The sequence below is a fragment of the Pelodiscus sinensis genome, chromosome 5 (assembly GCF_052426305.1).
Source record: "Pelodiscus sinensis isolate ZL-2025 chromosome 5, ASM5242630v1, whole genome shotgun sequence".
NCBI lineage: Eukaryota > Metazoa > Chordata > Testudines > Trionychidae > Pelodiscus > Pelodiscus sinensis.
In genome coordinates, this window is record NC_143056.1 from 97096506 (window position 1) to 97115698 (window position 19193).

Here is a 19193-nt window from a genome sequence, read left to right on the forward strand (position 1 = left end):
GCTTCTGTTCCTTGACTAAAAAGGGTGTAGGGGCAGGTGCCCCTTGGTCAGCCTGGGCTGGGTAAATAGTCCTCTCCAACTACTAGCTGGACTCTCAAGCTACAAGGGGGGGAAGTAAGCCCAAACATCCCTCGTTGGTGCTTCTCATCCCCCCTTGCTGTCTCTGGCAATGCTGTCATTCTCTCTCTCAGTTTTTTCTGGTTTTCTGCTTACCTGTTCTGATCTCGTCTCATTCCACTACCTCGCCCACTCTCTCCTTTTCCCAGGAGGGGAGGCCTTTTCTAAAAGACCCTGTGGCAGCCTGAAGTGAGATCTGCTGGCCCTAATTTATTTACAGCAGCTCTGTCTCTGCTATTCCTGATTAGCTAGGTCAGTTACTGCCTTGCAGAGCTGCCTTTCTCTCTAATCTAGCCCTCTGGCCTGACCCTATCACAATAATGAACTCGCTGAATCCTGTGGAATCATCACAAAGGCTATGAAACCACCTCCCACTGTGTCAGTATACTGACTCATGACAGAATGGTGGGAAATGTCGAGGTTCCTGAAGAAACCGATTCTTTCAGAAGAACACTCTCAGGTACTGACCTCCAATGAACATACTGCCATTCTCCAGATTGAGAGAGAATTAGGTAGCAAAAACTGGTGACAATATGGCCAAATGGAAGCTGGAATAATGTGAGAGCCCAAACAAACCCAAATGTGAATAGGAGGCTGTGTCTACACTACACCACTCTGTCGACGGAGGGATGCAAATCAAGCACATCGAAATTGCTAATGAAGCAGGGATTTAAATATCCTGCGCTTCATTACCATAAACATGGCCACCTCTTTTTTTTTAAATGGAGTTTTTTTGGAAAAAATGGCAGTCTAGACATGGATCTGTCAAAAATAAACCCTTTTTGACAGATCCTGTATTCCTCAAAAAATTAGGTTTACAGGATCTGTTGAAAAAGGGTTTATTTTCAACAGATCCGTGTCTAGACTGCGGGTTTTTTTTTAAAAGCTCCATTTGGGAAAAAAGTGGTGGCCATGTTTATGGTAATGAAGCGCAGGTTATTTAAATCCCTGCTTCATTAGCAATTTCGATGTGCTTGATTTGCATCCCTCTGTCGACAGAGGGATTCATTCTAGACGTAGCCTGAGAGCCTAAACTAAGACTTAAACCCTGGCTGATGTGGTACGTCCTGTCAGCATCCTGTACTTCTTAGGAACTATTTGTAATAAGTGACAACACCAGGTCATGGTTGCAGTTTTGGAGTGATAAACTATGAACGTGAAGATAGAAAAAAATCTGATTCTCTAAGAAATACATAGTATCATCAGAGGTATCAGTTTAAAGTAATATGAGTAAAATATGTAACATAACACTGTTGTACAAACCAGTATTAGCTCCAGTGTGGTAAGCAAAATACAAGTAGCAATTCTACTTTACTCATCATTCATAAGGACTCATTTAGTGCATTCTGCTCATTTCCAGACACGGCACTTCAGAAAAGATGTGTACAAACTGCAGAAAGTCTAGAAGAGCACCAATAATGATTAAAGGTCTATAAAGGATGACCTATGAGGAAAGACTGAAAAAACTGGGCTTGTTTAGTTCAGAAAAGAGAAGAATGCATTGTGGGGGACATGATAACAATCTTTATGTACATAAAAGATTGTTATAAAGAGGAGAGTGATAAACTGTTCAGGTATGTCTACACTTGATTCCTCCTTCGAGGGAAGAATGCAAATGTAGACTTCCAAAATTGAAAATAAAGTGGGGATTTAAATATCCTGCATTTCATTTGCATAATCGTGGACTGGCGCTATTTTGCAATGGCACTATTTCGTGAGAAAAACCCAAAACCCGAGGTTATTTCAAGATAAAACCCTTCCCTCGAAATAACCCTTACTCCTCAAAAAATGAGGTTTAAGGGTTATTTCGAGAGAAGGGTTTTCTCTCTAAATAACCCTGCGAGGACAGAGTTCGATGTCCCGAAATAGCACTTTTGTGGAAAAGCGGCAGTCTGCGATTATGCAGATGAATCCCCAGGATATTTAAATCCCCACTTCAGTTTATTCATTTGCAGTTTTGGATGTCTACAGTTGCATTCCTCCCTTGAGAGAGGAATCAAGTGTAGACATACCCTTCTTCATAGCCACCGAGAACAGGACAAGTAGTAATGAGCTTAAATTGTAGCAAGATAGATTTAAGTCAGATCATGGGTTGGCAATAAAATGATGGTGGTTCACCAGAGTTAGTGCCTGGAGGGCCGCCACCACTATATTTACCTCCATGTCCAAGGATATGGGGGATTGTAGCTCCTGTTGGTCACAGATTGCCATTCCTAGCTAATGGGATCTGCGGGAAGCATTGTCCTGGTCCACGCTGCTTCCCAGAGATTCCATTGGCTAGGAACAGTGATCCATGGCCAATGGGAGCTGCAATTGCCCATACATGCGAAGATGCATGTAAATATAGCAGCAGTGGCCTGCAAGAAGCCAACACTGGGGAACTGGATCTCGCCCATGAGCCAGTATTTGCCCATCCCTGAGTTAGACTTTAGGAAAAATTTCCTAGGAATAAGAGTAGTTGAGCACTCTAACAAATTGCATAGAGATGTTTCAGATTCTCCATCACTGGAGGTATTTTAAGAACAGGGTAGACAAACACTGGTCAAGGAAAATCTAGGTAATACTTAGTCGTAGTTCAGTGCAGGGAATAGGACTAGATGAACTCCATGGTCCCTTCCAGTCCCACATTTCTATCATTCCATGCTGCCTATTGATCTATGCTCCTGGCAGTGATTCTTGTTATACTAGTAGTTTGAGCATCACCAGTCATAGAACAGAGAAGAGTTGCCAGCCCTAACAGTGTGACATATAAGGTCCACTAGGCTAGTGGTTTTCAAGTACAGGTTGTGACCCAATACTTGGTCGTGGAATGCCAGGCACTGGGTCACTTACTGTAGGATGACCAGGTGACTAAGGCAGGCTTCCTAACTGTCCTGGCACCATGGACTGCACTGCACCTCAGAAGTGGTCAGCAGTGGGTCCAGCTCCTGGGAGGGGGACCATGGAGCTCCAAGTCCTGACCTTCCCCTGAGCACCGGCTCCCCACCTGGTTCCCAGCCAATGGAAGCTGGGATGGACGGTGCCTGTGTGTGAGAGCAACGCACAGAGATGCTTGCATACCTCTGCCTAGGACTTAGACCTGTTACTGGCTGCTTCTGGGGCATAAACATGGTCTGAGGTGCTAGGACAGGTGGGAAGCCAGCCTTAGAATTCCTGCTGTTCTGTTGACTGAGTCACTGGAGATAAGCCTGTGCCCAACTCAGCACCCTAATCCCTTGCCCCAGCCCTGACCACACACCTGCACCCCAAACTCCTCATTCCTGGCCCCGCCCCAGAGCTCACACTCTAGTCAAAAGATAAAATTATGTTGGGTCACAGGCATCAATGATTTTCTTTAACCGAGTTTTGAAAAAAAAGTTTGAAAACCAGCTATTATTTGTTTCACCTGGTAAAGCAACCAGCAGATGTTAATTTAGATATTTCCAATGATAATTAGATTTTCAGGGTAGAAAACTGATATTTATGAATACTGAATTATTCAATAAATAATCTACTTCCCTAGGGGTATGTCTACACTACCCTCCTAGTTCGAACTAGGAGGGTAATGTAGGCATACCGCACTTGCAAATGAACCCCGGGATTTGAATTTCCCGGGCTTCATTTGCATAAGCCGGGCGCCGCCATTTTTAAATCCCGGCTGGTTCGAACCCCGTGCCGCGCGGCTACACGGGGCACGAACTAGGTAGTTCGAACTAGGCTTCCTAGTTCGAACTACCGTTACTCCTCGTGGAATGCGGAGGGCTGGGTAGCAGCGGGTGGCCGGCTCGAGCCGTGTCAGATGCAGGGTCTGCTGGCTGGGTGCTGGCAGGCTTGCACCTGGCATGGGCACCGTAGCCAGCCCATGCCCCTTTAAAGGCTCTGGGGCCGGGGGGCCCTTAATTCGAACTAGTTAATTCGAACTAGGAGTTAGTCCTCGTAGAATGAGGTTTACCTAGTTCGAATTAAGCACACCGCTAGTTCGAATTAAGTTCGAACTAGCGGTTTGCATGTGTAGCGCCTATCAAAGTTATTTCGGACTAATGGCTGTTAGTTCAAATTAACTTTGTAGTGTAGACATACCCTAAAGTATTTAAGTATAGTTCAACTTTAAGTGAGCAAATCCATGTCTATTCAGGTAAGAACTTACCCACATGCTTAATTCTCACTGAAGTCACAGAAACTGGAGAGTATGCTTAGATTCCTTGCTAAAATGGAGACTTTATCAGTTTAGAAATCTAATCTTAGAAGCTAGGGTGGTGAATATACATATGCAAACTGGATCCAGCTTATAGCTTGTGTTGATCTGGCTTGTGAGGCTCAGGGCTTATCTCCTCCAGCAGTGGGGTGAGCTGGTGCTGCCGCTCCAGCTACGCAGGGAGTGCCATAGCTGGAGCACGAACACTGTCTTCCCACTAAATGAACCAATCAAGGCAAGCCATGGGCTGACTCCAGCACATAAGTTCTGTCTGGCAGGGAGAAGAAGCAGTTGTGTGCACTGCAGGGAAGTGTTCCCTGCAGGCACTGCCCCTGTCACTCTCATGGACTGAGAATCATAGTCAATCCCCTGCCACCTTCCCCATTCTCCTTCCACCCAGACTCTGCTCTCCCCACCCTCACCACATTCCTGCACTCCCTCTTCCTTCCATTCAGACCGCACTACTGCACCTTACTTCCTCCCAGACCCTGCGTCCCCACACCCAACCCGCTTCTGCACACTCTTGCCAAGACTCTGCACCCCCGCCCTGCTCCTGCATCCCCTTTTATTTATCTAGGCCCCACACCCTGACTCCACACCTGGACCTCCCTCTCAGACCATCATACCCACTCCTACACCTTACCTCCTTCCCAGATTCTGTACCACTCCCCAGCAGTCTCCTCCCGCACACTGAACCCCTCATCTTTGGCCTTGCCAGAGCCCTGGGGATAAGCCCTGAGCCTCAGTGCCTCTCTCCCTTCCCCAGGGCTGGACATTTCTTCCTGCTTCTTGGGGGCAACATCTGTGGAGGCCAGAAAGTGAGGGTTATATGTGTTGTTGTTGTTTGCTTCTCACTTGTGTCTGGCCATGTGGCCCCTGACTGATTTTTCTGTGGGTCAGTGGCACCCAACCCAAATAAAAAGGTTTCTCACCTCTGATTTATAGAAAAATAGGCCCAAACAAAGGTTCAGGAACAGGGATGTTAAAAATTCCTAACTTGATTTTCATGGCTGAGGTCCATCTCCAGGAATTAATGCCATTATTCAACAATAGTTCTATTTTTGAAACTGCAGATTCACATATTGTTAAAAGCAATTTAACCGTTCTGATTAATCTCTTCGGAAATCTTTACTAACTCATTTGATAGAATAATTAAAAATGCATCTATAATCTCAATTGTCTTAACTGTTACAACATTAAAGAAATCAATCTTTACATATTTACATATAACAGCAAACTCCAAAATAAAATTTGATTGCCAGCCACCAGAAGGACTAGAGGACACCAAAGGAAAGGAATGGGTAGCAGGCTTCAAACTACTAACAGAAAGTTGTTCTTCACAAAGCAAAGAGTCAACCTGTGGAACTACTTGCTGCAGGAGGCTGTGAAGGCTAGAACTAGAACAGAGTTTAAAGGGAAGTGAGATCAAGTCATGGAGGTTGGGTCCATGGAGTGCTATTAGCCAGGGGGTAGGAGTGGTGTCCCTGCCCAAGGTCGGTGGAAGGCTGGAGAGGGATGGCATGAGACAAATGGCTTGGTCATTGTCTTCGGTCCATCCCCTCCAGGGTCCCTAGTGTTGGCCACTGTCGGCAGACAGGCTACTGGGCTAGATGGACCATTGGTCTGACCCAGGACGGCCATTGTAAGCTCAGGGCTCAGGGTCGGGGGTCTCAGTCAACCCCCTTGATTTTCATGCACACCTGCTCCTGGGTGGCCAGGCTGGCAGATCTCCTGCCCTACCTGGCCACTTTCCTGTGCCTAGTGCGGCGATCATGGACGAGGTCCACGATGCCTGCACTAGACCAGGTGGGTGCCCGCCTCTTGCGGTCCCGGGCAAGCTCCCGGGAGCCGCCAGCCTGGTCCCGGGAAGAGGGGGAGGGCTGGGGGGCATTGGGTGGGTGGCTCGATCCATGCCAGATGCAGGGTCTGCTGGCTGGGTGCTGGCAGGCTTGCACCTGGCACGGGCACCGTAGCCAGCCTGTGCCCCTTTAAGGGCTCCGGGGCTGGGAGGGGGGCATACGAGTTTCCCTGGTGTTGGCCAGAGTGGCCACCAGGGAAACCTGGGGAGGGCTAGCCTCCCACTAGTTCGAATTAAGGGTCTACACAGCCCTTAATTCTAACTAGTAAGTTCGAACTAGGCTTAATCCTCGTAGAATGAGGATTACCTAGTTCGAACTAAGCGCTCCGTTAGTTCGAATTAAGTTTGAACTAACGGAGCTCTAGTGTAGCGCCTATGAAAGTTAGTTCGAACTAACGTCCGTTAGTTCGAACTAACTTTGTAGTGTAGACATACCCTAGTATGGCTACCCCTCTGAAACTTCTGTCTGGGTATGTCTACACTACAAAGTTAATTCGAACTAACAGACGTTAGTTCGAATTAACTTTGATAGGCGCTACACTAGCGCTCCGCTAGTTCGAACTTAATTTGAACTAGTGGAGCCCTTTATTCGAACTAGGTAAACCTCATTCTACGAGGACTAATGCCTAGTTCAAATTAGCTAGTTCGAATTAAGGGCTGTGTAGCCACTTAATTCGAACTAGTGGGAGGCTAACCCTTCCCAGCTTGCCCTGGTGGCCACTCTGGCCAACACCAGGGAAACTTGTCTGCCCCCCTCCCGGCCCCAGAGCCCTTAAAGGGCCACGGGCTGGCTACACAGTTTGTGCCAGTTGTAAGCCTACCAGCACCCAGCCAGCAGACCCTGCACCTGGCACGCCATGAGCCAGCCACCCAATGCCACCCAGCCCTTCCCCTCTTCCTGGGACCAGCCTGCTCGGGACCGCAAGATGCGGGCGCCCGCTTGGTCTAGTGTGGAGATCGTGGACTTCATCGAGGTTTGGGGGGAAGCCTCCAATGTAAACGATCTCCGCACTAGCCACAGGAAGGCGGCTGTCTACGGCCGCATGGCTGACAGCCTGGCCTCCAGAGGCCACCAGCGGACCTGGGAGCAGGTCCGCTGCAAAATATAGGACCTGTGGCAGTCCTACTCACGGGCCTGCCTGCAAGGGGCCGACCCGGAGGCCTGCCCCCACTTTCAGGCCCTGGAGCGCATTCTGGGGGCTCACACCATCCATGTCCCCTGGGTGGTCATCGACCCCGGGGCAGAGGGACCCGTCCTAGACACCGAGGAGGAGGAGCCGGAGGACGCCGTGAGCCAGGAGCCTGCTGGGAACCTGTCCAGGACCCAGGACCCCCGAGGAACCCCACAGACCACATCTCCTGTGTCGTCCGAGGCCGGGGAGGCCTCCACCTGTGAGTACCATCATGCTCCCCTTATGTGTACGGGAGGGTGGGGGGGAGAGAGAGCACAGGGACTGTGCGCCTGGGCCTTGCCCACCATGGAGCAGCAGCTGGGTGTCATGCAGGGGCCTTGGCCTTGCAGAAGGGGGCTGGGTTTCACCCACCTTGTCCCCAGGGAGAACTGACAGCAGCTCTTGTTTCACCACAGCCGCAGCACCTGGGACTGCAGGGCACACCACCCTGCCTGCAACAGCCACCTGCGCCCGCGCCAGCAGGCGTGCCAGGAAGGAGGAGGACTACCAGCGGCGGTGCCTCCGGTTCATGGAGCAGCTGCTCCGCAACCAGGAGCACTGTCGGCTGTGCCAGCGGAGTGTGGATGTGCTGGAGGAGCAGGGCCGTGGCCTCAGAGGCCACCTCCAGACCCTGGTGGACCGGTTCCTGCCTCCTCCTGCTCCGGCTCCTGCTGCTGCCCCAGCTCTCACTCCTCTTCCCGCCCCTGCTGCCCCTGCTCCCTCTGCTGCCCCTGCTCCCTCTCCCGCTTCCTCCACACACCCCGTCCCTCCTGCCCTACCCTCCACAACTGCTCCCCACCGAGGCCCCCGCATCCGCAGTGTTGCGAGACGGGAGAGCCAGCCGGACCCCCAAGCCTGAGCTTTCCCTTCCCTGCCTCCCCCTTCCAGTTCCCTCCTCCCAGGTTTCCCCTCCCCTCTCCCACCTTCACTCCTCCCTCCCCCTACCCCAGTTATGTAAAATAAAGAGAGGGTTTTTTTGACAGGTGTCTTTATTTGACATTAGGAAGGGAGGTTAGGGAGGGGAAAGGGGAAGGGGGGAAGAAGGCCCCAGTGGGGCATGCAGGGAGAGTTCAGTCCTCCTCCTCCACCTGGAAGCTCTCCCGCAGGGCTTCCCGGATCTGGATGGCCCCCCGCTGGGCTTCCTGGACGGCGGCGGTGCGGGGCTGAGCATACTGGCCAGCTATGTGGTCAGCCTCAGCCATCCAGACTGGCAGGAAAGCCTCCCCCTCCCTCTCGCACAAATTGTGCAGCACACAACATGCTGCCACCATCGGAGGGATGTTGTGCTCGGCGAGATTGAGGCGGGTGAGGAGGCACCTAAATCGGGCTTTCAGTCGCCCGAAGGTCCCCTCAATGATGATGCGGGCCCTGGTCAGCCTGGCATTGAAGGCCTGGCGGGAGGGGTTGAGGTGCCCCGTGTAGGGCTTCATCAGCCACGGCTGTAGGGAATAGGCCGCATCCCCCACCAGGCAGACGGGCATGTCCACGCCCCGACCCTGATGTGGTCGGTCGGGGAAGAAGGTCCCGGCGTGCAGCCTCTGGCACATGGAGGAGTTCCGGTACACCCTGGCGTCGTGTGCCTTGCCGGACCAGCCCACATTAATGTCCATGAACTGTCCCCGGTGGTCACACACGACTAGACAAGTGCATTATGGGACCCTGATGATATGAGCCCATAACCACCTGCTGCAGAGTTTTGGTCCCAGCAGGCACTGGCAGCATAGCACAGAATGCAAAGTTACCCATAGTGTATCGCTCTGTGGGTCAACAATAGGCTCCCTAATGGGGATGCGCTACCAAGGACTACATTCGATTCTTTCCCACAGTGATGACACGGACCTTCAACTTTACAGAATTGGGTGCCCAGAAATCAGACATATTAGATTTGACCTTACCTCATAGTGTAGACATGGCTTAAGAAAACAGAAAACAAAGAAAAGGATTTCCACAGATAATCTTGGAAGCATGTCAGCAGCGGCTTTTTACAGCTTTCTAAAACTCTGTTAGCTTCATGAAAGTTCATATTCAACTTGCATATAGTCCAATATACATTTAATTAAGGACTTTTTGACTTTGACCTTTTACCTTCCATATGCAGAGGAGCCCCATCCTCAGCACGGCCAGTGACTGCAACTCTCTCTTTATAATCTTCTTCTGAGTTACTTTGTCTGAAACACTCATTCACAGCCCATGTGACTAAATCAGGTAGGGTAAGAATTAGGGTTCCATCATGGGTGTATAATCTGCAAGCTTTCCTGGTAAGTTCAAGGTGTCTTGTACACATGGTAAGCAGCTAAGAAAAAGAAAAAAGAAAAAAACCAAATGATTAATCACTTGAAGAAGGTGAAATTCTTCCCTTTGCAGAGGATTTAAATGAGGTATTTAAGTGTTGTGCAAACCTGTGCTGCCTCTTTACTTAGGGGAAAAGTTTCTCAATAGTGTAAACCCATATCATTTTATTAGATATGTTCTAGTTCATTTGCAAATGAGAGACTAGTTGGATAATATCAAGAAAAAATAACAGGCAACCTACTTTAATTTGCCCTTCTATTAAAATTTTAGAAACATAATAAAATGTAGTAGCAGACAATGACTCATTTAGCTGAGTATGTTTTCAGTCCATATGGAATTTGGTAGACTAAAATAAGATGTCATGAGATAATATTTGCAAATCAGTCTCCTACTATGTTTCTTTATAGGTAGCTCCGAATTCAAGTCCTGTAGCATCTTGCAATGCCCGCACAGAACCCTAATTAATAACTATCCTTTGATGTATTTGAGATACACAGTATGCCAAAAGAATAAAAGTTATCTCCTGTCATAACATAAAATGTTAAGCAAGGTCTCGTGTCCTACATAGTACATTTGATGTAAATATCTGGTAGAGCTCTCTATATTATGCGGCAAGAACTCCAGCTCTGTGTCATTACCTGTCCATAACCTTCTTTATAGCAGTACAATAAAATTCCTTGTTACATTCACATTTAATTCTATTTATTTCACACTATTCCTCTTGTCTCCCCACACTTTCAATGTGCTACATAGTTTTATTTTGCATTATAGATCTTGTCAGGGAGATTTGGACAGCAGGGTAGTTTTGATTTTTGCAAAGACTTTTGGTGATGATTTTTGTAAAGATTTTTGGTGATGTTTTGGGGTCTTTTTGGCAATCAGGAAGATGAGCAGGGATGGAGACAGCTTTAAATGCAGGAAGTAGGAATTAACTTCTTTTCCCACCTCAAACCCTGATAATTAGGGTCTTGTTTACACTGGCAAGTTACAGCACACTAAATCCACTCACAGTGCACTAACCCCCAAGGGTACATCTACACTGCAACATTATTTTGGGATACCGGAGTATCCTGAAAAAGCTATCCTGCCTTTCACAGCAAGCCCATGATTTTGGGCTCACTATTCTGACCTCCCTGTAAAGCTTATTCCACAAGGAGTAAGGGACATTTTGGAATAGCGCTTTATTTTGGAATTTGGTGCTGTGTAGACAGTGACAAATGATGGAATAAGCTATTTTGAAATAGCATCGAAATAAGATACACAATTTGTGTAGCTCAAATTGCCTATCTTATTTCAAGTTACAGTACAGTACAGATGCACCCAAGGTCACCACACTGATAAGGCACTTAGGGTGTGTCTAGACTACAGGGTTTTGTCGACAGAAGTGGACTTTTGTCGACAAAACTATACCTGCGTCTACACTGCCACTGAGTTCTGTCGACATAATGTCGACAGAACTCAGCAGTTTTGTCAACGGTGGTAAATCTCATTCTACGAGGAATAACGCCTTTTGTCGATAGAGTTCTCTTGAGAGAAGGCATTATTGCATCTACACTGTCCTTTGCATCTACACTGTCATGCCGACAAAGTGTCTTGCTTTGTCAATAGAACTGGATGTAATCTAGACACTCTTTGTCGACAGAAGCTTTGTCGACAGTATCTGTTGACAAAACTTCTGTCGACAAAACTTCTGTCGACAAAAGCCTGTAGTCTAGATGTACCCTTAGGGTACGTCTAGACTACATGCCTCCATCGACGGAGGCATGTAGATTAGCCAGATCGGCAGAGGGAAATGAAGCCGCGATTAAAATAATCGCGGCTTCATTTAAATTTAAATGGCTGCCCCGCTCTGCCGATCAGCTGTGTGTCGGCAGATCGGGGCAGTCTGGACGCGACGCGCCGACAAAGAAGCCTTTCTTGATCGGCACAGGTAAACCTGGTTTCACGAGGCATACCTGTGCCGATCAAGAAAGGCTTCTTTGTCGGCGCGTCGCGTCCAGACTGCCCCGATCTGCCGACAAACAGCTGATCGGCAGAGCGGGGCAGCCATTTAAATTTAAATGAAGCCGCGATTATTTTAATCGCGGCTTCATTTCCCTCTGCCGATCTGGCTAATGTACATGCCTCCATCGACGGAGGCATGTAGTCTAGACACACCCTTAGTGTGCACTAGCAGCACCTCAATCAGAAGTATAGCGCTTGCTGCGCAGTGGCTGCAGTGCTAGGGTGCCAGTGCAGATGCTGCCCCACAATGCCTATTTTTGCCTATCTGGTCATCAGTTTGAACTCTACTGCCCAGCTCTCAGGTGCCCAACCCTCAGACCTGTCCTTTATAGTCCTCTGGAATTTGGAAAGTCCTTTTCCTGTTTGCTTGGCAATGTGTGGAATGCTCTAAGTGCATTTTTCCAGGTGACCATGCCTGCAGCACACACCAGGAGCTCCCCTACTTGGAGCCATGCTGAGGTGCTGAACTTCATCAGTGTTTGGGGAGAGAACGCAGTCCAGTCCTAAATGTGTGCCAGATGTAGGAATTATGATACCTATGGGCAAATATCAAGATGCTTGACTGAAAGGGACCATGATTGGGATGCACTGCAGTATAGACTTAAAGTGAAGAAGCTGTCCCATATTAGATGTTTTGCACATACTAGAGACTATAAGCCTTGTTCCCCAAAATATCAAAAAACACAGAACATGATACTACTTTTGAGGAAGCTAACATGGTCTTAACTTAATGAAAAAGTCTTGTCACCAGCTTACAGAATGTTTGACCCAAAAATTCTGCAAATATTTCCATAGTTCCAACAGCCAGTCATTCAACATTCATCCATCAGGAATATTTAAAATAAACGTGATCATCTTGTGCTCAGTATTGTAACTCTTCTCATAAATAAGACAATTTACAGTAAGGAACTTGGTACTAAGTGAAATAATTTATCTTTAGAAATTTCCATTTCAATAGAGAAAACTTAAACACTTTTAAAACCTTTCAAAATTAAGCCAAATTTAAGAAAAAAAGATGTTTACATTTTACATAAGGCATATATTCCCATATATATATACTATACTATATATGCCACTTGTCATTGAAGAATTATCCTTGCTTATAAACAGGAAGAGGCCGTGTTTGGATCCAGATCAGAAGATTTAAACTACTATAAAGAGTTTGGGTCAGAAGCTGAACCTACGATCATGTCTGAAAATCTCTTAATATTATCTTCTGAAATTATCAGTCAAATTTGGAAAAGATCATAATTTTAAATATTATTGCAAGATTAATGCCATGAAAATCTTTTATCATACTGGGTCATATCAAAACTGAACCTGGAAAACAGGTTCCTACATACTCTAGATTGGACATGGAACCAAATCTATAGGGTAGCACTGAAATTTGAGATTGCATAACAAATACCCCAGCAATACATGTGTAGAGAAATTTAGCTTTGAGATTCTGGTTTGGGTTCATTGTGGTCACTAACAAACGCTGCTTATCCTTGCCAATACTTTAGCTGTTAAAATGATCTTTGGGATAATTGTTACTAATACTTACCATTGGGAATGTGCTAGCAATGATTAAATGCCCATTTCGGTAGCCAGCTCCATTTCTATATGCAATTATTTTCACTGGTTTCTGGTTCACAGCTGCAGATATCTTTTCTGAGATTATTTGTATAGAGGTTTCAGTCCGCAAAGATGCTAATACTTCTTCTAAATAATTCAGGGTATTTTCAGCTTCCAATGTGGATAAATCAGTCTTTAAGATAGAAAAGAATCAGATTCAATCAGGGTACTGATTTTGTTAAATTAATATTAAATTGAACTTTTTAAAATGAAGCTCTTCAATTTAATGTAAAATTTATTCACTTATTGAAATATGGAATATAGTAATATCTATTCTGCATATACCTTTTGATGATCACACTAAATCTCCAGATATTTCTCAAAGCAATGATCTGTTAAAGACGATGTGAGATGGCTAAAACAAAATTTTGCAGAAAAGCTAAAGATCATTGAACATATCTTTATACACAACTAGTTAGATAAAGATGAAACAGCTTTCAAAAAATCTCCACTTAGGGTATGTCTACACTACAAAGTTAGTTCGAACTAACAGACGTTAGTTCGAACTAACTTTCATAGGCGCTACACTAGCGCTCCGTTAGTTCGAATTTAATTCGAACTAACGGAGCGCTTAGTTCGAACTAGGTAATCCTCATTCCACGAGGATTAAGCCTAGTTCGAACTTGCTAGTTCGAATTAAGGGCTGTGTAGACCCTTAATTCGAACTAGTGGGAGGCTAGCCCTTTCCAGCTTGCCCTGGTGGCCACTCTGGCCAACACCAGGCAAAGTTGTCTGCCCCCCTCCCGGCCCCGGAGCCCTTAAAGGGCCACGGGCTGGCTACACAGTTTGTGCCAGTTGCAAGGCTGCCAGCACCCGTGCCAACACACCCTGCACCTGACACCCAAGAGCCAGCCACCCAAGGACACCCAGCCCTCCCCCTCTTCCCGGGACCAGCATGGCGGCTCCCAGGACCCTGCCCGGGGCCGCAAGAGGCGGGCGCCCACGTGGTCTAGTGCGGAGATCGTGGACCTCATCGAGGTTTGGGGGGAAGCCTCCAATGTCCATGATCTCCGCACTAGCCACAGGAACGCAGCAGTCTATGGCCGCATGGCTGCCAGCCTGGCCGCCAGGGACCACCAGCACAGCCGGGAGCAGGTGCACTGGAAAATAAAGGACCTGTAGCAGTCCTACTCACGGGCCTGCCAGCCTGGGGCTGACCCGGAGGTGTGCCCCCAGTTTTTGGCTCTGGACCGCCTCCTGGGGGCTCATGCCATCCCTGCCCCCCGGGACGTGATAGACCCCGGAGCAGAGGAACCACTCCAGGAGATGGAGGAGGAGGAGGGCTCCGAGAGCCAGGGGAGGTGTCCACCTGTGAGTACCATCTTGCTCCTTATGTGTACGGGGGGCTGGGGTGAGAGGGAGCCCCGGGACTGTAAGCCTGGGCCTTGCCCACCACAGAGCAGCAGCTGGGGATCCTGCAGGGGCTCTGGCCTTGCAGAGGGGAGCTGGGTTTCACACACCTGGGCCCCTGGGGTAATTGACTGCTGGTCTTGTTTCACCACAGCCGCAGCACCTGGGCCTGCAGGGCGCACCACCCCGCCTGCAGCAGCTGCCCGTGCCCGGGCAAGCGGGAGAGCCAGGAACCAGGAGGAGTACCAGAGGCGGCGCCTCCGGTTCCTAGAGCAACAGCTCCGTCTCCAGGACCACTGGGTCCAGGAGGACCTGAGGCTGCGCCGGAGGAGCTTGGAGGCCCGGGAGGAGCAGGGCCGTGCCCTGCGAGGCCACCTCCAGAGCCTGCTGGACCGCTTCCCAATTCCTCCTGCTCCCCCTGCTCCCCCTCCTGCTCCCGCTCCTGCTTCCTCCACACCCCCCATTCCTCCTGCCCCACCCTCCACAACCATTCCCCACCAACTCCCCCGGACCCGCAGTGTGGCAAGACGGGAGAGGCAGCCGGACTCCCACCCCTGAGCTTTCCTTTCCCTTCCTCCCTTCCCTCCCCTTCCTGCTCCCTCATCCCAGGTTTCCCCCTCCCCTCTCCCACCCTTCTTCCTCCCACCACCCACCCCAGTTATGTTAAATAAAAAGACATTTTTGTTTGAAAAACAGGTGTCTTTATTTGACAGTAGGTACGGAGGGGAAAGGGGAAGTGGGTAGGGTGGAAGAAGGCCCCAGTAGGGCATGCAGGGAGAGGTCAGTCCTCCTCCTCCACCAGGAAGCTGTCACGCAGGGCTTCCCGGATCCGGACGGCCCCCCGCTGGGTTTCCAGGACGGCGGAGGTGCAGGGCTGACCGTAGTGTCCAGCCATGCGGTCAGCCTCAGCCATCCAGGCTGCCACCACGGGAGGGATGTTGTGCTCGGCCAGGTCCAGACGGGTGAGGAGGCATCGAAAGCGGGCTTTCAGTCGCCCGAAGGCCCCCTCCACTACGATGCGGGCCCTGGTCAGCCTGGCATTGAAGGCCTGGCGGGAGGGATTGAGGTGCCCCGTGTAGGGCTTCATCAGCCACGGCTGCAGTGGGTAGGCGGCATCCCCCACCAGGCACACGGGCATGTCCACGTCCCCGACCCTGATGTGGCAGTCGGGGAAGAAGGTCCCGTCCTGCAGCCGCTGGCACACGGAGGAGTTGCGGTACACCCGGGCGTCGTGTGCTTTGCCGGACCAGCCCACATTAATGTCCGTGAACTGGCCCCGGTGGTCACACACGGCCTGCAGGAGGATGGAGAAGCACCCCTTGCGGTTCACGTACCGGGACGCCTGGTGTTCCGGGGCACGGATGGGGATGTGAATCCCGTCGATGGCCCCCCCGCAGTTGGGGAAGCCGAGGGCGCCGAATCCCCGGATGACGGCGTCCGGGTTGGCGAGGCCGACCACCCTGCGGAGCAGCACCCGGTTGATGGCCTTGACCACCTGCGGAGAGAGACACAGCAAAGCTCCAATCAGTGGGGCACCCGGGTGGCTGGGAACATTCGTGCCCTGGCAGTGCCCCGCGCCCCACTCCCGGAAGCAACCCCCCTGGCGGCGTGTATTACGGCCGGGTCAGACCGACCCCTCCGGTGCGGGGCGCTTTTGCCTCCTCCCGCCCTCCCTTTGTCCCTGGGGCGGCCCATCCCCTCCTTGCAGCCCCCCTCCTTCCGGCGCAGTGGCCGATGAGTGCCATACCTGCATGAGCACCGCTCCAACGGTGGATCTCCATACGCCAAACTGGTTCCCGACGGATCGGTAGCTGTCTGGCGTGGAGAGCTTCCAGAGGGCGATGGCCACACGCTTCTGGAGGGGGATGGCGGGCCTCATGCGAGTGTCCCTTCTGCACAGAGCAGGGGCGAGCCGCTCGCAGAGCTCCAGGAAGGTGTCCCTCCTCATCCTGAAGTTCTGGGTCCACTGTCGGTCTTCCCAGCGCTCCAGGACGATGCGGTCCCACCAGTTGCTGCTGGTGTCCAGACGCCAGACGCGGCGGGGCACGCCGGTGCCGGGGCGCCGCCGCGGCTCCTCCACAGCCCCCAGGGCGGCTAGGAGGAGAGGCAGGGGGCTGACGTGCACCAGGTGGTGCCAGGCAGCCTCGAGCCATTGGTGGCAGGCTTGCAGCAGCAAGTCCAGAAAGTGCACCAGAAGGTGCAGGGAGAGCTCTGGCTCCATGTTGCCACCTGTGGCGGCGTCCCCGAAGGGAAGCACCGACACAGACGGGCACAGAGACCAACGCTTTGCTGTCCCTCGGCGAGGTTGGCAAGCAAGCAGGAAAAGCTGAGAACCGGCTCTCCGGGGGGGTCCCTTTAAGCACGAGCCTCAGATAGCCTCAGACAGCAGCCACAGAACGCAACTACTGACCTGATGCCCTGCCAGAACCGGTTTCAGCCGCCCTTAAATGCACCCCTGCGTCCAGTCAGTGTGGATGCGCTAGTTCGAATTAGCAAAACGCTAATTCGAACTAGTTTTTAGTTCTAGACGCGTTAGTTCGAATTAGCTTAGTTCGAATTAACTAATTCGAACTAAATTAGTTCAAATTAGCGCTGTAGAGTAGACGTACCCTTAGTGAATGCAGAGCTCCCGTTAATTATTTACTCTTAATACCAGTATCTATAGGAGACCTACCATTACAGTTAAGGGACAAATATGCCCTTAGCAGATACATTTTAATGCTAACAGGAAAATATTCTATAATTTGGGAGAACAAAAGAATATTTACTTTATGTTTATAACCTCAGTAACAAATCTGCCACTCTTCTGACTTCCATTCAACTAGAAAAATATTCAATCTTTTTATAGATTTTGAACTCGTCAGTTAGTACATTCCCAGAATGAAAGGCAACGATGAAGACTCTACATAAATGTCACATGTACTGCAGCAGTGACCAACCTATGACAGATGCATTAATTTGCAGTAACATTCAAGGTTCTTCTTGAGTGCTTATGTTGCGGAGTGAATGGAGGATCCCCCTTTCTCTCCAACAGACTTTCTCCTACTTCTCCCGTCCTTCCAAAAACTTCTGGACAAGAGGGAGAAATGCTAGAGAAGGTGGAATTGGCAGTCATGTCCTCTCAGCACATGATCGGTTGTGGCGAGAACTTTCACTCACTCCCCACAGCTGGGATGAGCAAGTGTGGAGAACATACTAACCGAGGCTTTTAGTATTCTGGAGGAACACTTGAAAAGGAAGGAAACAGAACAGAAATCCAGAAAGCTCCCAAACCCTCCTTTATTGTAGCTGTGGCTACTGTTCCTCTGCATTCAAGCAATCGCCTGAAAAGTCCAGCTTCTGGAACATTGAAAACCCAGTCTCAAAAAACTAGTGGTTGATTATAAAGGTCCTAGCCTTTTTCCAGGGCTGGGTTCCAAAGAACATATTCAAGAGGGATGTGCTGTTCCCTTTAAATTCATACCAGGAAAATATTCTCCAATCCTCATTGATACCTCCAATACCTTCCTGATCTGTTCACCAGTGAACAATCAAACTGAAAAGACTATTATGGGTACATCTAGACTACATGGCTCTGTCGCCAGAGGCATGTAGATGAGGCTACCAGGCATAGGAAAATGAAGCGGTGATTTAAATAATCGCCACTTCATTTAAATTTACTGATCAGCTGTTTGTCGGCTCAGCGCGGTAATCTGGACGCGCGGGTGTCGACATCAAAGGCATTCGTCAACCACCCAGGTATACCTCATCCCAGGAGGCATACCTGGGTGGTCGACAAATGCCTTTGATGTCGACACCCGCGCGTCCAGACTACCGCGCTGAGCCGACAAACAGCTGATCAGCTGTTTGTCGGCTCACATGGCAGCCATGTAAATTTAAATGAAGCGGCGATTATTTAAATCGCTGCTTCATTTTCCTATGCCTGGTAGCCTAATCTACATGCCTCTGGTGACAGAGGCATGTAGTCTAGACGTACCCTATATGAAGGCTTGCAGTTTGTTCAAGAGAAGTTCTGCAGTAGTTTGACAAACATTTTCAGTTTATTTTATAAATCCTGATCCTACATTACAGCTAATAGGACAAATAAAAAAATACAAACCTTCATCACATTAACACACTTAAAAGGCCCCAAGGAAAAACGACTTGCTTCCGCAGAGCCAGAGGCACAGAAGAACATGCTACCTCTGGGTAATTTTCTCATTTCTTTCTTTCCTCTTATGGCCCTTGCACAAGCCAAGCATATCATGAACTTTTGCTTTCCACTGGGAGAAAGAAAATAGTAGCCCTAAAAGAAGAGGAAACAATAGTTCCAGTGCTTTAGAGTGTCCTGATGTGCATCAGTTCAGTTATCTAATTACTTCCTATTAGCATGCAGGATTTCCTCAACACAAATCCACCTTTGCTAACTTTCCTGATGCTGTTATTTAGGAGACATGAATATCCAAGGCCCATCAATGGGGTGGTGGGTAGCTGCCCTGGCACATGGTGTTTAAAATGGTCCTGGGACTCCCGGTGGCTGCTGCTGCCTGGAGCCCTGGGACCTTTAATTTGCCACCTGAGTGCTGGGCAGCTCTGAGGGTTGCCTGAAGAGGCAGGGGCACCGCACAGC

General features: G+C 49.5%; 1 protein-coding gene across 4 annotated transcripts in view; it reads right to left on the reverse strand.

The window, feature by feature from the left end:
• The window catches only part of DCDC1 (doublecortin domain containing 1), a 605588-nt gene that overhangs the window by 59796 nt on the left and 526599 nt on the right, over positions 1–19193 (reverse strand). For all 4 annotated transcript variants that reach the window (XM_025187660.3, XM_075927786.2, XM_075927784.2 and 1 more), the window contains 3 exons: positions 18684–18869; positions 13164–13367; positions 9407–9614 (listed from right to left, as the gene is read on the reverse strand). In XM_025187660.3, the coding sequence (XP_025043445.1) occupies positions 9407–9614; positions 13164–13367; positions 18684–18869 (598 nt within the window). The remainder of the gene's footprint in view (positions 1–9406; positions 9615–13163; positions 13368–18683; positions 18870–19193) is intronic.